This window comes from Aulostomus chinensis, chromosome 9 (assembly GCF_037954235.1).
Source record: "Aulostomus chinensis isolate RoL2024-O1b breed Wild chromosome 9, RoL_Achi_v1.0, whole genome shotgun sequence".
NCBI lineage: Eukaryota > Metazoa > Chordata > Actinopteri > Syngnathiformes > Aulostomidae > Aulostomus > Aulostomus chinensis.
In genome coordinates, this window is record NC_141328.1 from 18397422 (window position 1) to 18416710 (window position 19289).

General features: G+C 43.0%; 1 protein-coding gene and 1 long non-coding RNA gene across 7 annotated transcripts in view; one reads left to right on the top strand and one right to left on the bottom strand.

The window, feature by feature from the left end:
- The first annotated feature begins 2381 nt into the window (after positions 1–2381).
- LOC147256167 (SRSF protein kinase 3) overlaps positions 2382–19289 on the top strand; it is a 35712-nt gene continuing 18804 nt past the window's right edge. For 3 of the 6 annotated variants that reach the window (XR_015117889.1, XR_015117890.1, XR_015117891.1), the window contains exons 1-16: positions 2382–2731; positions 4852–4923; positions 6092–6195; positions 7330–7438; positions 8178–8265; positions 8398–8485; positions 8650–8756; positions 9373–9535; positions 9870–9946; positions 10564–10671; positions 11391–11460; positions 11607–11699; positions 11813–12291; positions 13781–14191; positions 14286–14424; positions 16047–16180. Coding sequence is in view for 1 of the 6 variants with exons in the window: in XM_086214072.1 (XP_086070198.1) it covers positions 2604–2731; positions 4852–4923; positions 6092–6195; positions 7330–7438; positions 8178–8265; positions 8398–8485; positions 8650–8756; positions 9373–9535; positions 9870–9946; positions 10564–10671; positions 11391–11460; positions 11607–11699; positions 11813–11997 (1392 nt within the window). In the remaining 5 variants the exon portion in view is untranslated. Of the gene's footprint in view, positions 2732–4341; positions 4622–4851; positions 4924–6091; positions 6196–7329; positions 7439–8177; positions 8266–8397; positions 8486–8649; positions 8757–9372; positions 9536–9869; positions 9947–10563; positions 10672–11390; positions 11461–11606; positions 11700–11812; positions 12621–13780; positions 14192–14285; positions 14425–16046; positions 16181–18486; positions 19004–19289 lie in introns of those variants that run through there. The other 3 variants (XR_015117892.1, XM_086214072.1, XR_015117893.1) reach the window with 3 other exon arrangements.
- On the bottom strand, positions 13759–18623 carry LOC147256168 (uncharacterized). The gene is made up of 3 exons (XR_015117894.1): positions 18364–18623; positions 14125–14224; positions 13759–14042 (listed from the first exon to the last, which is right to left on the bottom strand). It is a non-coding gene; the product is annotated as an uncharacterized LOC147256168 (long non-coding RNA).

A 19289-nucleotide genomic window follows, 5' to 3' on the forward strand; every position in this document is an offset into this window, starting at 1 on the left:
ATAAATTGGTCAGTGTAAACAATTGTCTCAAGATATTTTGTTACGACGACATTTTTATGGGCAGCAGTGTTTTGATTATGTTGTCCGTGTGAGTTAATTTGTTGTTCTCTATGTTTAGGAAAACTCAAGTGTCTGCATGTTCATGATTACACACAGCGTAAGTAATAATTGGATGATGCATTTGAGAGCTTGTCATCACATGTTTTTTTTGGGGGGGGGGCACTTCTGCTGTTTTGTTGCATCAGCTGTTTTTAGCTGTCAGTCACCGTTAGCTTCAAGCTAAATGAATGTGGCTGGCTCTTTCTGCATTCTGGAGTCAAAAGAAGTGATGCGAGAGGGAATAACATCTTGTCTCATCTCTGCACAATCATTTGGTGAGTACCTAAAAAGGCAAAAAACACTTTTTGGTTCAGTATTTCTTCAAGGAGAAGAAATTACTTCTAAATTACTACATATAACTCCATTTATACTTAAAAAGAAATTAGATTTAGTTGGAGTGTAAGTTACTAAGCTTTTTTTTAACTAAACCTAAATTGTATGAATGTGGTTTAAGATTATAGCAAACCAACACTGTTAGAAACACCCTATCTAATGACATAAGTACCCTGGATGGCGTCACCCTGGCCCCCAGCACTACCCTAAGGAACCTAGGAGTTCTCCTTGATCAGAATCTGTCCTGTTACTCCCACACTGAGCAAATCTCCAGGACTGCTTTCTTTCATTTATGTAACATCGCTAAGATCAGACACATCCTGTCTCAAAAAGATGCAGAGAAACTAGTCCATGCTTTTGTCACTTCCAGGCTGGATTAATGCAATTCCCTCCTATCAGGCTGCACCAGGAAGTCCCTAAAAACTCTCCAGCTGGTCCAAAACTCTGCTGCCCGCATGTTGACTAGAACTGCTAGAAGAGACCATGTCTCTCCTCTACTGGCTTCTCTGCTTTGGCTCCCTTTTAAATGCAGAACAAAATTTAAAATTCTCTTCTAACATACAAAGTCCTCAACAATCAGGCTCCTTCATACCTGACAGAGCTCCTAGTTCCCTATTATCCAGCTAGAACCCTTCACTCCCAGGATGCAGGGTTACTTGTGGTCCCTAGAGTTTCCAAAAGTAGACTGGGAGCCAGAGCCTTCAGCTATCAGGCTCCCCACCTGTGGAACCATTTCAGTCCAGGATGCAGACACCCTCTCGACCTTTAAGAACAGACTTAAGACCTTCCTTTTTGATCAGGCTTATAGTTCGAGCTGCTCAGGCTGGCCCTTAGATATGCTGCTATAGGCTTAGACTGCCGGGGGATCTCCCATGGTGCACTGGGCTTCTCTCTCCTCCTCTCTGTCCTCCTATATTTGTCATACATAAATCATACTCATAAATGTTACTAACTCCCCTTCTTCTCTGGAGCCTTCAGGCTCCCCTCATCCCAGATCCCAGGTGCTGCTGGAGGAGGCTGCAGACCTGAAGAGGCTCAAGCTGCCACCCGTAGCACCACCTGCTCACGTCCTTGTCTGTCCATCAGTCTCTTCCATTTCTCTCTGTCTTTATCTCTGTCCCTCTTTTCTTCTGAATATCTGTCTTCCTCCATTATCTGTCTTTGTCTCTGTCCCTCTTTTCTTCTGTATATCTGTCTTCCTCCATTATCTGTCTTTGTCTCTGCCCTGCTCTCCTGCTCTCTTTCCCCCCAACCGGTCAAAGCAGAAGGCCGTCCCCATTGAGCCTGGATCTGCTCCACGTTCCTGCCTGTTAAAAGGAAGGTTTTCCTCACTACTGTTGCAGGATGTGCTGCTCATGGAGAATTGTTGGGTGTAGATTCATTGAAGGAGTGTGGTACTGGACCTGCTCTACTTGTAGAGTGTCATGAGATAACTTTTGTTGTGATTTGGTGCTACACAAAGAAAATTGACTTGACTAACAGTGTTGTTTGAATCTACAGACACTTGTAACATGGGTAAGTCTGAAATTGAGTAGCTAACGTTATGCTTATTACAGTAATTAGCTTTGTAAGCTATGCTAGTGAGCCAGCTAGCACAACTGTCACACCCTGACAACACGAAACACCTAAATAAAAAATAGCCATTATTAGGAACGCCTGTATGTTTTGTCCAATAACATGACATTGTTTTAAAAAAGCAAATGTAATTCATGGTTTTCATAGCCTTTTTGGTCCATAATTATTTTTTCAAAGAAATTGAGTTTAAGCTAAATTAGCATCCAGTAGCCTGGCAGAAAAGTCCTTATCTGGACATCCTCTCTCTTAGTGGCTGTTAAACACAGCTGGCAATGGTGCCCCCTGCACGAGCTTGGAGGGGAGGTCAGGAGGAAAGACTGAGAAGTGTGTGTGTGTGCGTGCGTGCGTGCGTGCGTGCGCATGTGTGCGTGCGTGCACATGTGTCTTAACTTAGCAGCAGCATCATTTAAAATAAATGCAGGTCACGTTTCAGTCTATAGAGGACAAGGGTGTTGGGTAAGATGGGCCAAAATTAAGGTCAGAGAGTGTGTGTGTCTATTAATAAGTACAGTATTGCGCATCAAGTCTTACTTTTAAATATAAATGGAATGAATAGACACTGACAAAATAATTTATTGTGATTTGAACACCTTAAGATGCTCTACCGCTTTATTTTAATTTCATGGTTTCTGGTGGCAGCACGGTGGTGCAGTGGTCAGCACTTTCACCTCACAGCAAGAAGGTTCCGGGTTCAAGTCCTGGCTCCAGCACAGGATCTCTCTGTGTGAGTCTCCATGTTCTCCCTGTTCCTGTGTGGGTTCTCTCTGGTACTCCAGCTTCCTCCCACAGTCCAAAGACATCAAGAGGGGACGAGGCTGATTGATACTCTAAATTGACTGTAGGTGTGACTGTGAGTGTGAATGGTTGTCTGTCTCTATGTGTTGGTCCTGATGGACTGGTGACCTGTCCAGGGTGAACCCCGCCTCTCACCTGCAAACTGCTGGAATAGGATCCAGTCCCCCCCCCCCCACCGACCCTTAACAGGATAAGCAGTAGAAAATGGATGGTTTCTGATAAATGTTAAAATATTGAAAATCCATTTTTGGATTAAAAACTAGAACAAACAAAGAATAAATGAACTTTTTTTATCACCTAATCTTTATCCCCCACTAACCCAGTGATCTAGATCCATGCAGGTGCTGTTTTTATCTCTCCTCAACTCTCTCTGCCTCACACACACACATGTACACACACACAGACACTCCTCCTGCTCCTGTGGGAGGTGTCTTATTACAACTCTCTGAAAATGGAATGCATGGCCTTCTTTTAGCTTCAGGGGTGGACCACCATTATACGGCAGTAGAAGGACACAGGGGGATGAATTATTGGTTGTGTGCCTCTACACAGTGCTTGAAGTATTACTGTAGGTGCTTCTCTCTGTCGCTCGCTCGCTCTCTTTCTCCCCCCCCCCCCCCACACACACACAGGTTATTCACTATAGTCTCAGCAGTGCATCCTTTCGACTAAACCCTACCTGCATTGCCAACTCCTGGTTTGAGTCGTAAGTAATTATGTACTTCTATATTTTAATCATTTAATCAAAAATTTTCCTGACAACCGCACTGGGTGGAGTGATGTCACGCAGCACAGCAGAAGCCAAACCCTGACTTCAGAGCACCAAACATGTTGTGGTGACTAAAAGGGTGACGGCTCCTTCTAAGTGAGGACGAGGACCGTATGCTAACACTTTCCTTCCACTACCATTCTTTGTGCGAAGCTAACTTAGCACTCACATTGTAAAACACTATTTTCCAACAGTGAATTTCTTATGAAGAAGAATAAAAATAACAGTCACACCATGCATTGTTAATAAACTTTACTATTTCTATTCATTTATCTATAGATTAATTTTATTAATCTTTGTTCTTGCTTTTTGATTTGAACTTTCCTCATTTAAATTTTTGTATGGATTCATATATATATATATATATATATATATATATATATAATATAAATACACATTTCGTATGTATGAGCACACACACAAACAGTTAATGCATGTATAGCAGGGCTGCCCAAGGTGGGGTCATAAGGTTCAATTTGACCCTCCAAATGTATAATAATTCCCCAAAAGACTTTTTTTTTTAAAACAAACAAACAACTTATGTATAGCTTTGTATGCTGATTTTCTTATGAAGTAAATTTTTAATATGTCAGATCTTGATTTAGGATGTTCGTCTGAATTGGCTGAAGTTAAACACCAGTTTCTTATGTCGCAGACTATTTGTGTCCTTCTGGTTCTTCTCGTTTCAGCCAAAAATTTTAGAGAGGCACCTTACAAAAATACATTTTATCATTTCTGAAACATGTAGCATTTACACAACATAATATTTTGGAAAATTTATATTTTAAGGAAGGAAGGAAGAAGAGAGTGTTTGACCTGTTGGTCTTGTGACTTGATATGGTCTTTTGTGGTGGAGGACGCCGAACCTGTTCTTAAGCCAAGTTTAGGAACGTGTGATCCCGTAGCCGAAAGATGTGGCCCACAATCAGCTGCTGTCAATCCCCCACTCCCCGACACGACAACAACACTTTGTTGGCATCGAGGAATAGGGAGAGGGAGAGGGAGAGGGAGAGAGAGAGGGAGCGAGAGAGAGAGAGAGGTCATCACCAGGTACAGTCAGACCATGAGTGAGGGTCCAGGGTTGGTTTCCATGTTTAGACCCTGCTGACTCCTGCTGCTGCTGACTCTCACTACTGTATCTGCCTGTCTTCCTGCTGCATGCCTGACCTCTCTTCTCCATATACACACTACCTCTGACTTCAAGATTCTTTGATTGCACCGCTGGCTGCTGTGTCTGAGTGAGTGTGTGTGTGTGTGTGTGTATGTGTTCACGTGTGCAGGCTGCATCTTGGGAAACACGCCATGCAGAGGAGTCCACGCTCAGCTTATACATCCTCACGACCTGATCACAAGTGAGTATGGGCCTTTGTGTTTGGTGCTGTACTAAATTCCTAAATTTATTGAAACGCTCAAAGCAAATGAGAGTTTTGAGGCTAACTTCACTTGTGTGTGTGTGTGTGTGTGTGTACATGCACATGAGTTATTTTGCAGGACCATGGTAATGTAGTATGGAACAGTTTGCTTTAGCAGAGCACATATAAAGCTTGCCAGCTTTATTTTCGGCATCAAGGCAGTCATCTAAATGGTAGTTTTGAGTTTCTGATCCGATATTGAACCTTTACTGATTTTGAGTTTGCAGCAAGTAAAAAAACATCCAGTTTCAATGTATGTACGCTGCAGAAAAACCTGAAGGCACAAAAACAACTTAGTGAGATGATACTTGATTCGAATTGATTCTGTCTCGTGTGACATTTGCTGATAGATAAAAGAAAATAATCGGGATTTTTATGACGATCTTTATGTTTACTTCTCACATCAAATCAGTTTTTGTTTTTTTTTTAAGTCCAATCAAAGTCTTGTCAGGTATTTTTTGGGGGACAAATTTATGTTAAAAAAAAAAAATCTCATCAGAGCCGCTTTTAGGTCATCACTGAACCAGTGGCACATCAATATAAATCCGATAAAGAGGTTTCTGAGACAATGTCAGCTGATTCAAGTACGAAAGTCTATTTTTTTTTGTTGCTGGTAATTAAGTAAAATAATATCGGAAGGAAGATTGACTCGGAATACGATTTTATGATTCTGGCTTTTAGATTCAGTTGCTTTTGTTTTACTCAAAACGAGATCTGTAAAGGCTGTTTCTTCCTGTTGTTGTTTTTTTCTGCGGCGTTGTTCAGTGTGTGAAGATTCTTCGGTAGATACCCAAAGCAGCTGCAAAATGATTTACAGCTCAGTCAGAAATGGTGTCGACTTCCGATGCTGCTATCGCTCTCCACCAGGCAGCAGGACAAATTTCCATGGCAGGTTGAGTCTGTGAGAAACTCTAAAAGTAGTTCAACCCTCATAACCCCCGCCCCCCAACCACCTCCCGCCACCGCAACTCGACACTGACACATTTACGTGCGCGTATGTGGAGGGTATACAAAGCAGGAGATGTTATTGTTTTTGTTGTTGCTCCTACGGAAAGATGAGTTACACTTTGTGTGCGTGTTTGTGTGTGCCTGCGTGTGTGTGCGTCAGGAGTAAAGCTGGGTCGTCTAATAGTTTCGAAGCCCTAGGATGCCATGAGCAGCTGGATCCCAAGGACAGCCGGGACTATGAGGACCCCAGAGAATACTGTTACGGTATGACGGGGGTCTCTTTTACTCTCTCCATCATGTGCAGATGGTTTACAGCTGCCAGTGGTAATACACTCTCCAGCCCCCGCTGGCTCACCCTAAATGATTCTCTCACAAACAATGCACGCTATCCTGTGGCATCAGCTGGCCCGGCCTGGAAGTGGTGAAATAGTGAATGGAGCTCTGCAGTTTTCAGACCGTCGTGTTTCCGTACGTCCGCCTCTGACTGGATTAAATCTATTGGAGCGAAGTAGAAAGACAAGCTTGTCGGAGTTTGAAGAATAAAGAAACACACATACACACTCACTGCAATTAGAAATACTTCCGTGTATGTTTTCAGCTCCATATGAAACCTTGATTTTAACTTACTGTGTTGGGCTCTCTCTGGTCCTGACCCTCAGGTTTAACATCATCATCGTCATCTGTTTCCATCGATGCTTGGTTCCCCCAGAGAATCATAAATGCATGAAGACTCAGCCAAACTTCATGGAATATGCGGGGGCTTGCATATTTTAATATTCACCAATTTGATCCCCAAAAGTCAGTGGTTTCACTGCAAAAAGTCAGGAAATGTTGCATTTTTACGTTTTTCATCGACATATTTTTGGGTTTTTTTTCTAGTTTGTGGACAAGCTAACACATTTGTTAGATTTTCAGAAGTTGAACCACCTCTGAACTGGGATCAGCACGATCCCACTAGGTTCACATTGGTCGAAAGAGGGTATAATACCAGCTAACATTAACGCTAGAGGTAACCCTAACCCCCTAAACTGTCCAGAGGTTGCAACACAGATGGAAGCCGTCATGACGTGGTTCAAACGTCTTTATGTGCCATTATCACGGTGGCCCTTCATTTTTGATTGCACTCACACTGTATCGTTAAGCCCTCTATGATGACACTGCAACATTATTTATTACAAACCAGCATCCTCCGTGTCCTTCTGGCAGATTTGTTCTCTGGAGATGCAGATTGTAGATTAGAACATGTCGCAATGCTGGAGAGAGCTCTTCAACACCAGAGTGTACACTGTGTGATGAAAAGCTTTAGCCATCAAACCCCGCAGAAACAACTTATAAACAGGTACCGATTATGAAATATGAACGATGACTTCATTGATTTCTCTTGCTTTGCACCTTCAGGTGGGTATCACCCTGTCCAGATAGGTGACACCTTCAACGGAAGGTACCAGGTGCTTTCTAAACTTGGGTGGGGTTATTTCTCCACCGTGTGGCTCTGCCTGGACCTCAGGTAGCGTCCTTCATTTTCCTATCAGGTTCTACATCGCCAAACTTCGATTTTGAATCCATTTTTGAACTGAAAAACCAAAACCTTATGCAATTTTTGTCTGAAATTATGATTTGAAATGTAGTTGGTGACCCCTGATGCATACTCGGAGATATGAAGCTGGTAACTGGTAGCATTTTCTGTTACGTCGAGATCACAAGTCAATAATAAAAAAAAACAAAAAACATAAATAATTCATTTGTTAAATCAAAATAACGCAATTTTTATGTTAATTTGCTCATTATCACAGGATATAAAAAACGATTTCTCAGACATACAGAGAGAAATTAACCCTCAAGATAACGATAAAGATCAGCTTGATACCTCCAAATGTCAGTATTATGAATAACTATAAGCTTGTTCCTCTGAGCTTCCATAAATGTTTGATTTTGAAATCCGAGCAAACTGTTTGGGGTTAAAGTAACTATGTCTTTAATATTTGCGCTAATTATATTTACAACCAGTATTCAGGATTTTCAAATTTATGGGTCTCATATTAAAGAGGTGACAGAGTTTTTGAAGTGATACAAGAGAAAAGACTGCACTTGAAAAAAATTACAATTTCCTGTGGCTTCCTTTTCTTAATTTTAACGAAGCATTAGATATTTAACTGTATTTTTTTTACATTGAGTATTGCTTCGTTACCATGTAGAGTGACAAAATACATGTTCATGTGACACCAAAACACCCATGTGTTTTGCAGGCAGAGTCGGCGCGTCGCCGTGAAGGTGCTGAAGAGCGGAGCTGGCTTCACCCAGGCTGGAGAGGATGAACTGGCTCTCCTACGATGCGTCAGCTCCCTTCCGCTTGTTATTCTGTCATTACATCAGATTCCTCCGACTGATAGTACAACTTGTATCTCTGTCCTGCTCAGCATCCCTCTTCTATTTCCCTCACTCTCCTCCATCTTCCTCTCTCTCCAGGCCGGTGGTCCTTCGAGCCGCCACCCCTACAGTCAAAGGATTGTTCAGCTTCTAGATGAGTTCAAGCTGGCCGGGGTCAACGGGGTCCGTATCCTGTTTATCAGCCTGATAGTTACGGTTGATTAATTGCATCAATCAAACAACCAGAGCGCACCTACGTATCAGACTGATATGTAATAATTAAAGTCTAAACTGAGGCAACATCAGTTGAATCCTGCTGCAGGTGGTTTGACCTTAATTCCTGGTGCTCAGACACGTGTCTGGTGCTGGACCTGCTCGGGCCGGACCTGAGAGGCTGGCAGTTGTGTTTTGGGAATCCGGGACTGTCGAAGATTTGGGTTAAACAAATACTTACCCAGGTAAATACACTTGTACTGATATACTTTGAAAGGATGTGTAGTTGTACTGCATCACATGTCTGACGCAGGTACTCTTTGATGGTATTGGTTTGCTGAGTCAAAGCAATATTGTGAAATGCTGCTGACACAATAAAAACTAGGTCAGGCAGCCCGGTGGTGCAGTGGTCAGCACTGTGGCCTCACAGCAAGAAGGTTCCGGGTCCAAGCCCCGGCTCGGGCACAGGATCTTTCTGTGTGAGTCTGCATGTTCTCCCTGTTCCTGCGTGGGTTCTCTCTGGTACTCCAGCTTCCTCCCACAGTCCAAAGACATCAAGAGGGGACGAGGCTGATTGATACTCTAAATTGACCGTAGGTGTGACTGTGAGTGTGAATGGTTGTCTGTCTCTATGTGTTGGCCCTGTGATGGACTGGCGACCCGTCCAGGGTGAAACCCGCCTCTCCCCGAAAGCTGCGATCGATTTTTATGATTTTCCTGTTCATTAAGTAGACAGCGATTGGTGGGATAATTTCACCCACATTATCTTTGTACAGTTAATTTTCCAAAACTTCATGTTGAATGTAGTTGCCGTGGACGTGGTCACATCACTATCATCTGCTCTATATTTTGTCTTCGGAGGTTCTGCAGGGTCTCGACTACCTTCACACTCAGTGTCAAATCATCCACACGGACATCAAACCGGATAACATCCTGCTGTGTTTAGAGGAGCAGTTCCACAAGGTCCCAGAGGGGGGCAGCAATGTCTTTTCTCCGCCAAATGGGAAAAAGGCTGCAGGCACAGGTGTTGCTATTTATTGCTACAGATGTTGATTATTGTTGAATAGTGAAGTCTAAGAGCTGCAGAGAAGCCTGCAGGAGTGGCCGTACTGGACTCTTATCAAATATATGAAACAGCTATTTGAAGATAAAATAAGCTGGACTGTACAATCTGAGGATTTGAAATTGTTCTTGATAGTTTATTGATAATGCAGTAAAATAACGTTGAACAAGGAAAGGAAAGGGCTAAAGGAGTGGAATCTCAAAATGTTGGTACTGTATCACTTGGCAGCCATTTTTCATTTTAATGGTAAAGATAGAGTTTTGGTGACTTCGGTTATTATATTTATGTATTTCAGCGAAGGTGGAGTTGAGCCCCAACAAGTTGAAGGACGTTACAGTGAAGATTGCTGACCTGGGCAGTTCCTGCTGGGTGGTCAGTATTGCCTCTATGCTTTACATTACACACTCGCACTTCGTGCCCAGGTCTTCCCCGGCCATCTGACCCCAGTCACCACCCAGTTGGCAGCTCGGAACCGTCTCTTCGCCCGAGCGTCCGAGACACTTGGCCTCGGGTCGGATGATTCAATCAAAAAAATTCAATCGCTGACCTTCAGCCTCGGGTGCTCCTGTACCCAGAACACTTAGGAGTATCTTATGCTGCAACATGGTGTTCATCCCTCCCAGTCACACCCCTGCAACACTCCATTCAGGATGGTGAAAAAGCACAAGTTTTGAAGTGAACCAATTGTTTCACATTGGCAAACAGGCACCTTAAGTGTTGTGAGATGCGTGAAACTGCTTTTTCACCTTTATTGCGAACTGGTTCTGATTTTGGAGCACAAAAGAAGACCCGGGGTCTTTGACGACAGCTATTTATACACTTGTAGCCCCCGGTTCTGTTTGGCAGGCTTTCCAAATCTGCTGCCTGCAGTGAGCCATCGCGGCGTCAAATTAACGTGCTATCCTGAATCTGTTGCACATAATAATGGCTGTACTTTAAGATACTTTCTGTAAGCTTTTTGTCTCTAATCTCTTCGTTTCTTTGACCAGTACAAGCATTTCTGTGAAGAGATCCAGACCCGTCAGTACCGCTCACTAGAGGTTTTACTGGGGTCAGAGTACGGCACACCCGCTGACATCTGGAGCCTTGCCTGTATGGTGAGGGACAAACCATAACAATATGGTGTTGACAGGGTACTGCTTTTACCTCAGTTCGAGAAAGCTAGAAATATTTGACATATCTTATGAATCTGTAACATTTTCCTGAAATTGCGCCTGATCTACATACATACCATTTTTTGGGGAAACTTTTAGATCTCTAAAGTGGGAAGGTTCCATCCTCCATTGTACTAGGAATCTCTCATGTAGGAAGTTAGACATTCACAACAGTAAACTAGAGTAAACTCTGTCTGAAGTACTGGCAACCATCACAAACATCCGTGAAAGACTGTGTGGTGGGCTGTTCCAAGTTCTTACGTGTTCCTCCACCTCGGAGATTACAGGAACATTCCCAGATGATCGTGAATACACTTTTTGGCCACAGCTGTGCTTCTGCAGAAGCTTGACATGGTGTTCGCATATCAAAATGTGCCAGTCGGTCCTAAACATGAACAGTGACTTCAAGTATTTAGCCCATGATTGAACAATGTTGATGACAGAGGGCTGTGAGAACGTTCAGTTCCCTCGTCTCAAAGTAATTTCGGTTAAATTCCTATATTAAGCTCTGTAGTTAACACAGGATCAAGTACATGATCCATCCTCTGGGGACCACGAGAGTCAATGTGATGGCAACTAATACAGCAGCAGTACAGAGATGTAGGCCGTGGTCGGGGTTGGCCGCATGCCTGACCCTTTAATTTTCTCCTGCAATCACTCAGGCCTTCGAGTTGGTCACTGGAGACTCTCTGTTTGAACCCAAAGCAGGCGAGTCCTTCTCCCTGGAGGAAGGTAATGTTGAGTGTTAACACTGACACAAGCGTGACAAACACAGGATTAAATGAGATTACACTGTGATTACGCTGGGGATGCCTCCATTGTAAGTGTCGTGTAATGTATTCTGTGTTCCATTCCTGCCTCCCCTCCATCCCTCTCAGACCATATAGCCCAGATCATTGAGCTGCTTGGTAAAATCCCACCTGCCATTGCGTTGTCGGGGAAATACTCTGCAGACTACTTCTGCCGCAAAGGTCAGAGTACAGCTTGATTTGTTTTCCGTTATGATTTCACTCGTTAGCTGTCATGAAATGTAGCAGCGACCTTTCTAAGTCCAAGATTGTTAGTAAACCATGTCTCCATCCAGGTGACCTCCTTCATGTTGGACGGCTGAAGTTCTGGAGTCTCTATGATGTTTTGGTGGAGAAATACCATTTCCTTTTGGAGGAGGCCTCCACATTCTCAGATTTGCTTCTTCACATGTTGGATTATCATCCAGAGAGGAGAGCCACGGCTGCGCAGTGCCTCCAACACCCCTGGCTAACATGTTGACCTCCTCGTCCTCACATACAAAGAAGTTCAGAAACTTGATAAAAACCGACATCATACACAAAAAGCACAGTCTGTCTGATGTTAAGTACACACAACATTTGCACTCAAAATGCTATGTAGAAGATAGTCTGTATAGGTCAGTTTTAACAATTTGTGCAACGTGATATTGATCTTATGTAACACTAGATGGTCATCTGTGTTTCTCCACTGTTGCTCTTTATGCTGCAAAGACACCGCCTCTCCAGCTGTCGCTCTCCCTGTCAAGCTAACGGCTTCGACCACCACCAGGATGGGGTACGTGTAATTAAAGGGGAATGAAAAATTACGAGCCAAAAATATCTGTAGTATCCTGTTTAGGCTAGTTTTAATGTTAGCGGTGGTACTAGCCTAGGAACTGGCGGTGCTAGCTCCATCTGTGGAGGTGGAGGAGGTACTTAGAAGGAAGTTTAGAATTTCAGGGAATCAAAAAGTTTGGGAACTAGAGGTCTACATGCAGCAGCTCTTACGAGAAGACGACTGTGACAGTGGGAAGCTGTCAGAGATGCTAACTTTTAGTGCAGCTATTATTCAGGATGGATGTTTGCACGAAACCAGGGAAGACTGGGAAATGCATACATGTAGTCACCTTTCATAGTGAATGGGCTTAAAAAGGCCTTTTCTTTTTGCTAAAATTTTGCAATGTTGAAAGATTTTTGTACTCTGAATAAATGTTGTTTTTTAAAAATTATCCTATTGACTGAAATAATGAGAAATTCTAGAATCTAGATCCTATGATGTACAAGAAAATGGACCAGTATCAATGTTTCTCCTGTTGGTATCTGGGTGAATCGGTTACTCCTCCCTTCAGGACCTCAAGTCAATTTAGTTATTTTGGTTATGACATACCCCCAAAAATATTTTGTTGTGTTATTAAGCATTATGTAAGCATAACTAAACATTTATTAATGCTCTTTTGACGCTTTTTGTAAAGTAAGGGAACATTTATCCCTTAATTCACACTTCACTCAATAACTAACCCCTCTCATCAACCAGTCAATCATTGCTGTAACCCATAAAGTTAACAAACACCATTAATAGATGATAACTAGACACATTCGTTAACTGCTAACTGTCAGTTAGCTAAGGATTACTAAAGAATTAATAAGCGTTAACTAACCGTTATTGACACGGCATTATTCTAAAGCGTTACCCATGCGTATTCTGATTCATATAATTTGGGGAAAATAGCGATTTGGGGTTTAAATAAACACCTTTTTTAAAGTTCTTAAGTATTTAAACATTCTTTTGACTCATAGCTGAAAACAGGAGGCAAACATCCATCTCCGACTGCAACATCCGTCAAAACAGTAGTCCCTGTGTTTGTGGGACCCAACCATCACCACCACCTCTCAAAATTTCCAACTTTCATTACATGGTATTAATTCGTACAGCAGCCGAATTAGTCATCTGTGAGGTTTGCTTTCGGAAATATCTGGCTGTTATTCTTGGTGGGGCACGCTCTTAAATCCTGTGTCATTTCTATGTCAATTCTGGGGAGGTTGTCTGCTTTTTAAGGCTCTGTACCTCCCCTCTTTCCACCTTAGAATCGATCTCATCAGCCATCAGCTGTAGATAAACCCACTTTTAAAAAAAAAAATCAAAAATCAGTGATTACCTTACCTTTTATTTTTCTTCTGTCAGACACCACACAGTAGATTATATAAAATGCATTTATGTAACACTTCTTGGGAGTAATATGACCTTTAAGTGTCCATCATCCCTCTTCTCCTAATTTCTCTTCCAGGAGGACCACAAGCATCAAAAATAATTTGATTTGTCGTTAACATCGTCAAGTCATCCAGAATCCATATTTGACAACTATTTACACGGTTTGAAGATGATACTTTATCTACATATTTACTGCAAAGTCTCATCTGTGAGAACTTCATCCTATCCAGCTGTAGGCTCGGCACTCGACCAGCGGGTTTTCTTTATAGACCACCCGGTAACCACACTGCGTCCTGATCCGATGACATTTCTTGGGCCACGAGGTGGGCTTCATTGGCCTGGTAGGAAGGAGAGGAGGAAAATCATGACAACAAGCCACGGTGCAAGAAATCAATGACCTGAAGAGAAGAATGTACTCACGGAAAGCAGTAGAACCCAAAATCGTGACAGAAACACTTGTCGCAACCTCGTCTGAAAGAATCTCCTGGTTTGTAGTGCCTGTCTTTATATGAACAAATACCTGTGAAGGAAATACGCATCTTGATCACATCTGTGTCTTGTTTTTGTCCTGCCTTTGCCAGTTTAAACTGCAGGGATGAGGTTCCGAGCAAGAATAGCAGAGGACAGAAAGTCTTATTGCTGGAAGAGGTCAGCAGAGTAATGGCTAAACCTTGCATTTGCAGTGAGGCTACAGGAGCTATCCTCATGGGGTGTGTGCAGGTATGTAACCTTGAAGGAGAAATCAGTACTCTAAAGTGCTAAGGTCAGGGTGTCGAGAAGATAGTCTAGTCCATTTGGGGTTGTTTTAATGGCTATAGGCTCCATACATCACAATGCAAGGATTGATTTATTCTCCAGGCTGAACAAAAGTAGTCCCAGCCTGCACCAAGGCTTAAAAATGCATGATAATGTAAGAAAGCAAGTGTCCTAGAAGAACTGCTTTTTTTTTTTGTTGCTTTTTTACCTTTTATGTGGTACATGGAGGCTTCTGTGCATCCATTGCTCAAGAGAAGGATGAGGGACAAGCAGGAAGCAAACAGCAGCATAAGAGAGCATCCGTGAATTGGCTGTAACATTGTGACGAAGAAACGTTTCTTTCTGCAGTCCTCCAGTTTTTCTTATCCCCTAAAAGTTCTCCTATCGAGAGATTTTCATCAATCTCATGTGACTCTTCAGTCAAATCCAGTAAAAGTCCTTGTGATGGCCCAGTAGACACTGGCTAATATTTATAGTCTCACATCTCCTCCAGGCAGAGAGAGAGAGAGGGAGAGAGAGAATCTCCTCATGTTTAGTTCCCTGGTTTCCTCAGAAACATCTCTGGGAGGTGTGTTTGGAATTTGGCTGTGTACCCATGCGTCCCTAAATATTACCTTCGGCCCTCGCATGCTGTGTGAAAGGCTGTGTGGGGGGAAATGCTGGTGCTCAAACAGTATAGTCGCATGGTTCAGCGGTCGCATCGGACCATCTTCTCAAATTCCTGTCTTTTTTTAACACACGGTTGTTGTTTGTCAGTTTGTCTGTGGCACCTTTATTTCATTTTTTCCACTTAATTATAACATTTGGGCAGCTTAACCTTCACCTCCAATCCTAGGGAATTTTGTATTTCTAAGCATTTGCATCCTTTTTGATGTGGAAGTATGCGTAACGAGCACAAGCTCAAAGTAATACCCCAACCAAAAGGAGTATTTTATCTTTCCTCACAAATACTTTTTTTCTTCCTACATTACTTCTTTGTGACACCAGAGTGCAGAATGAGCCAGCCTTCTATATTTAGCTTGATGCTAAGGGTGACTGACGGCTAAAACCGTCCAAAAATATGTCTTTGCAATCTCTAATCTACTTCATCCAGTCAGATACTCAGTAACACCAAACACAAACACTTTTATTTTAGTTAAGCACAAACTACGACTCTTCCAGTTTGGTGCTACTGTGGAGCCTCGTGGCTGGCTCTTTCTACGATCTAGGAGTCACGAAGAAGTTCGGCAGTAACAAATACTGTCCTTTGAAACTAAACACGTCTATCTGTGAGTGCTAAAATAAAAGTACAAGTACATGTTGTATGCGTGTTGCCCTTCTGAGAAAATACGTCAAATTATTTTCGCTTGATACACAGTTCGTGTAGTATGACATCTGAAAAATACCTCAAATATTTGAGGGGAAGTTCAGAGATGTGATGGAATGCAAATGTAGATAATATGATGTCACAAATGTAGACCTGTAGAGTTTCATTTCTCTGTGTCTCACACACACACACACACACACACACACACACAGAGGCAGATGTTACTGGATGTGTGACTAAGCGCAGGACAGTTTGTGGTCAGCTTCTTCCTTCCGCACAGCCTCCAGCCAGTGACACGCCTCGCTCTGACAAAAGAGAAAACAAACCGGACATCAAGGGACTGGAGGGAACTAGCGGTAGTTGAAGGGCTCCAGCTGGAAACCACTACTGCCTCTACCTCATCTCCATGGACCGGTTAGTCACAAAGGAACACATTCAGCGGTTAACACTGTCGCCACACAGCTAGAAGCTCTTGTGTGTCAAAAGCTGACACGTTATGCTGGACATCATTTCTGTGTGAATTTTTCATGCTCCTCCAGGTTCTCACAGGGAACCTGTAGATGAAGGAAATGTCAAAAGTACTGGTACAGAAGGTGTGAATATGGCCGTCGAAACCACATCTGCCAGGCAGACCTGGATCCGAGTAAATACTCTAATATGCATCACCTCACGTCTAAAGCTGATGACAAGAGCATCGTATATGGAGCGAGGCAAAAAGTGCCTTGTGTTGGGTTAGAGGTTAATGGAGGGAGAATCAATCCTGTCAAAGATGTGCCTTTCAATAATTATAGCCATCAAAGAAGAGGAAGAAGAAAGTTTTGATTGTCCCTGATCAAATTACAACGACCCTCATCTTGTGTATTTAAGCAGTGCTCGACGGAGCAGAGAGCAGCAGCATGCTGCACCAACAGCAGTATTAGATTAACATCGATGACACCCAGGTAGTGCAGCGGGCTTTTGTGTCACCTATACCAACACGGACCGCTGGTTCGGTTCCCTTAGTTACCTCCAGCTTGGTTAGGCATTCGTACAGACGCAATTGGCTGTGTCTGCAAGTATGAAGCCTTCTCGGTTCCACTAGCGCCTCCTCTGGTTATTTGTGGCACATTGTGGTTCAGGGTTCAGGTTAGGGCCATACGTGGATTTCCTGGGCTTCATCTGGGCATAGACCAAAGTGGACCTTCATGTATGTTGAATTTGGGGCCTACATGGGCTCCTCATAAGATATGGCCTAGAAATGGGCATATCTTTTTATGAACATGTGTACTGGATGTGTCCTAAGTGGACTGCATGAAGGGCTCATCATCAGCCTGTCTGGGTTAATTCATGTGGTACTACCATGGAAACTAAGGACAACAATAGCTGGGCTCTACTTGGATACTAATCACAAAAATCCCAACATCCCATAAAAAAAACACGAGTAGAATTTCAGAGTGAATTAAAACACAAGAGGAGGCGAACTGCCATGCGGGATACTGATAAAAAAAATGTTCCAATCAAATAAATCCTTGAACGAGAGGAACTGAGAGTTGGAGTGGACGGATTGTATTCTGGGAGTCTCTCCAGATATTTGCTCCATGTTTGGTTTTGATGGGGTCAACGACAAAACCTTGTCCCGGATAATCCGATGCTTCACATCATAGAAGCAGATCATCAGTCAACATCAGTCATATTTTACAATTAATTGTCTGACACATGGATCTGAAAGCTGGAGTAGCAGTTTCTTGCTCTTGGCACAACCATGTGTGTGTGTGATGGTTCAGCCAATTCCCTCTACAGTACCTTGTTAGCCTGCTAATGGTGTGTGTGTGTGTGTGTGTGTGAATATAACAAGTGTGTTTATCATTTTAACAAGAATGCAATACTGATTTGCTGTATGATGAAATGTATATGTATATATATATATATATATATGTATATTATAGACTTTTTTGGTTCAGCGTTAGCATAAACTGTCATGGACAGGCTCAATATATGCGCCTGGTTCTTTCTGCATTCTGGAGGAACAAAGAAGTGCTGCAGGTGGGAAAAGTGTCCTCATAGCTCAAAACACCTATTTTTGAATACTTGGAAAGGGAAAATAAATTCATGGTATTATCATCAAGCCTAGATGTTGCTGTCTTGGCATCCATATTAGTTTACTGCTGACCTACTAGCTGTCCTCTCAAACACTGACAGCCTTCATTCACTTTCTAGAGAGCAGTGTTGGGCACATTGCTTTGAAAAAGTAATTAGTTATAGTTACTTGTTACTTCTCCCAAAAAGTAACTGAGTTAGTAACTGAGTGACTCCACTATGAAAGTAACTAGTTATCAGGGACAGTGACTATTGCGTTACTCTTTATTTCTTTTAAGTTTAAAATGTCAAAGAATTTGGAGGTTTTTTTTCGGGGGGGGGGAGGGGGCAGGTGCCTATGAGGGTTCTGAAGGAGTGTGAATCAACTGCTGACAACGGCAGCCTGTTTTCAACAACAATAAACGCCTTTCAGTTCGTTAAGTTCTGTCTGTGTCACAAGTTTTTATGGAGCGGGGCAGAAAAATCCTGCTGTGGCTGCTCGGACGCGTGGCTCCGTGTCCTTCTCTGTTAGCGGAGCTCACCTTAACAGCTCCTACTTGCTATCACCAGCCGCGGTGTCAACGGAGTTTCTGGCCACTAGTTTAGTAGAAGAAGAGTCGGGCCGTCGAGAGGCGCTTCATTAAATTGGGGTTGCTGACATTGGACGTTGACAACCTCTTCGCTCTCGCTCTGGGACGACATAACGCCCACTCAATATGTACGTTTTTACCTTTAACCTCCACGAAGTTAAAGTAGTGTGGTGCTTCGTGCTGGGTTCGTGAGCAAACACCCGCCCACCTGATGTCTCTGGTTGGCTCAACGTGAAATCTTTACTCTATCTTAGCCAATCAGCATTAGGCGGTTATCTCGCCCCTCCCCTCCCCCCGCACCAAAGGATGGAAGAAAAAAATCGCATATGCGGCTCTTGTGTCTGTGAGCCGAGCCGATGGCAGCTTCAATGAGTCGCTTCAGTAACGCGGAGTAACGACGTGTTGGTAACGGTAACGGCGTTGTAGCGATAGACAAAGTAATTAGTTAGAGTACCCGTTACTGAAAAAAAGTAACGCCGTTTATTTTAACGCCGTTATTCCCATCATTGCTAGAGAGGTTCCACTGTCACAGTGCGGAGGGTCAGATGCTGACTGTGGGAGGTTGGCAACTGCTTCTGGTGTACAACAGTGGGTAGGTCAAGTAGATTTGTGTTTGCCCGCAGCAGAGACGGACCACACAGACACAGACACACAACACACACACACACACACACTGTTAGGACAATAGATCCATAAACCAGAAGCTTTTCTACTCATCTCTTTTCCTCAAAATCAAAATTTAAAAAGGCGCGCGATTAGGCAAGATGAAGACGGGTTAAAACTGAGATTTGTTAATTTGGCCAAAGGTACTCGTGCCGTTCAGGGGTTCAATCGGAAGAGGACATCCAATAGTGGTGCTGACAGAAGTGCAGAGAGGA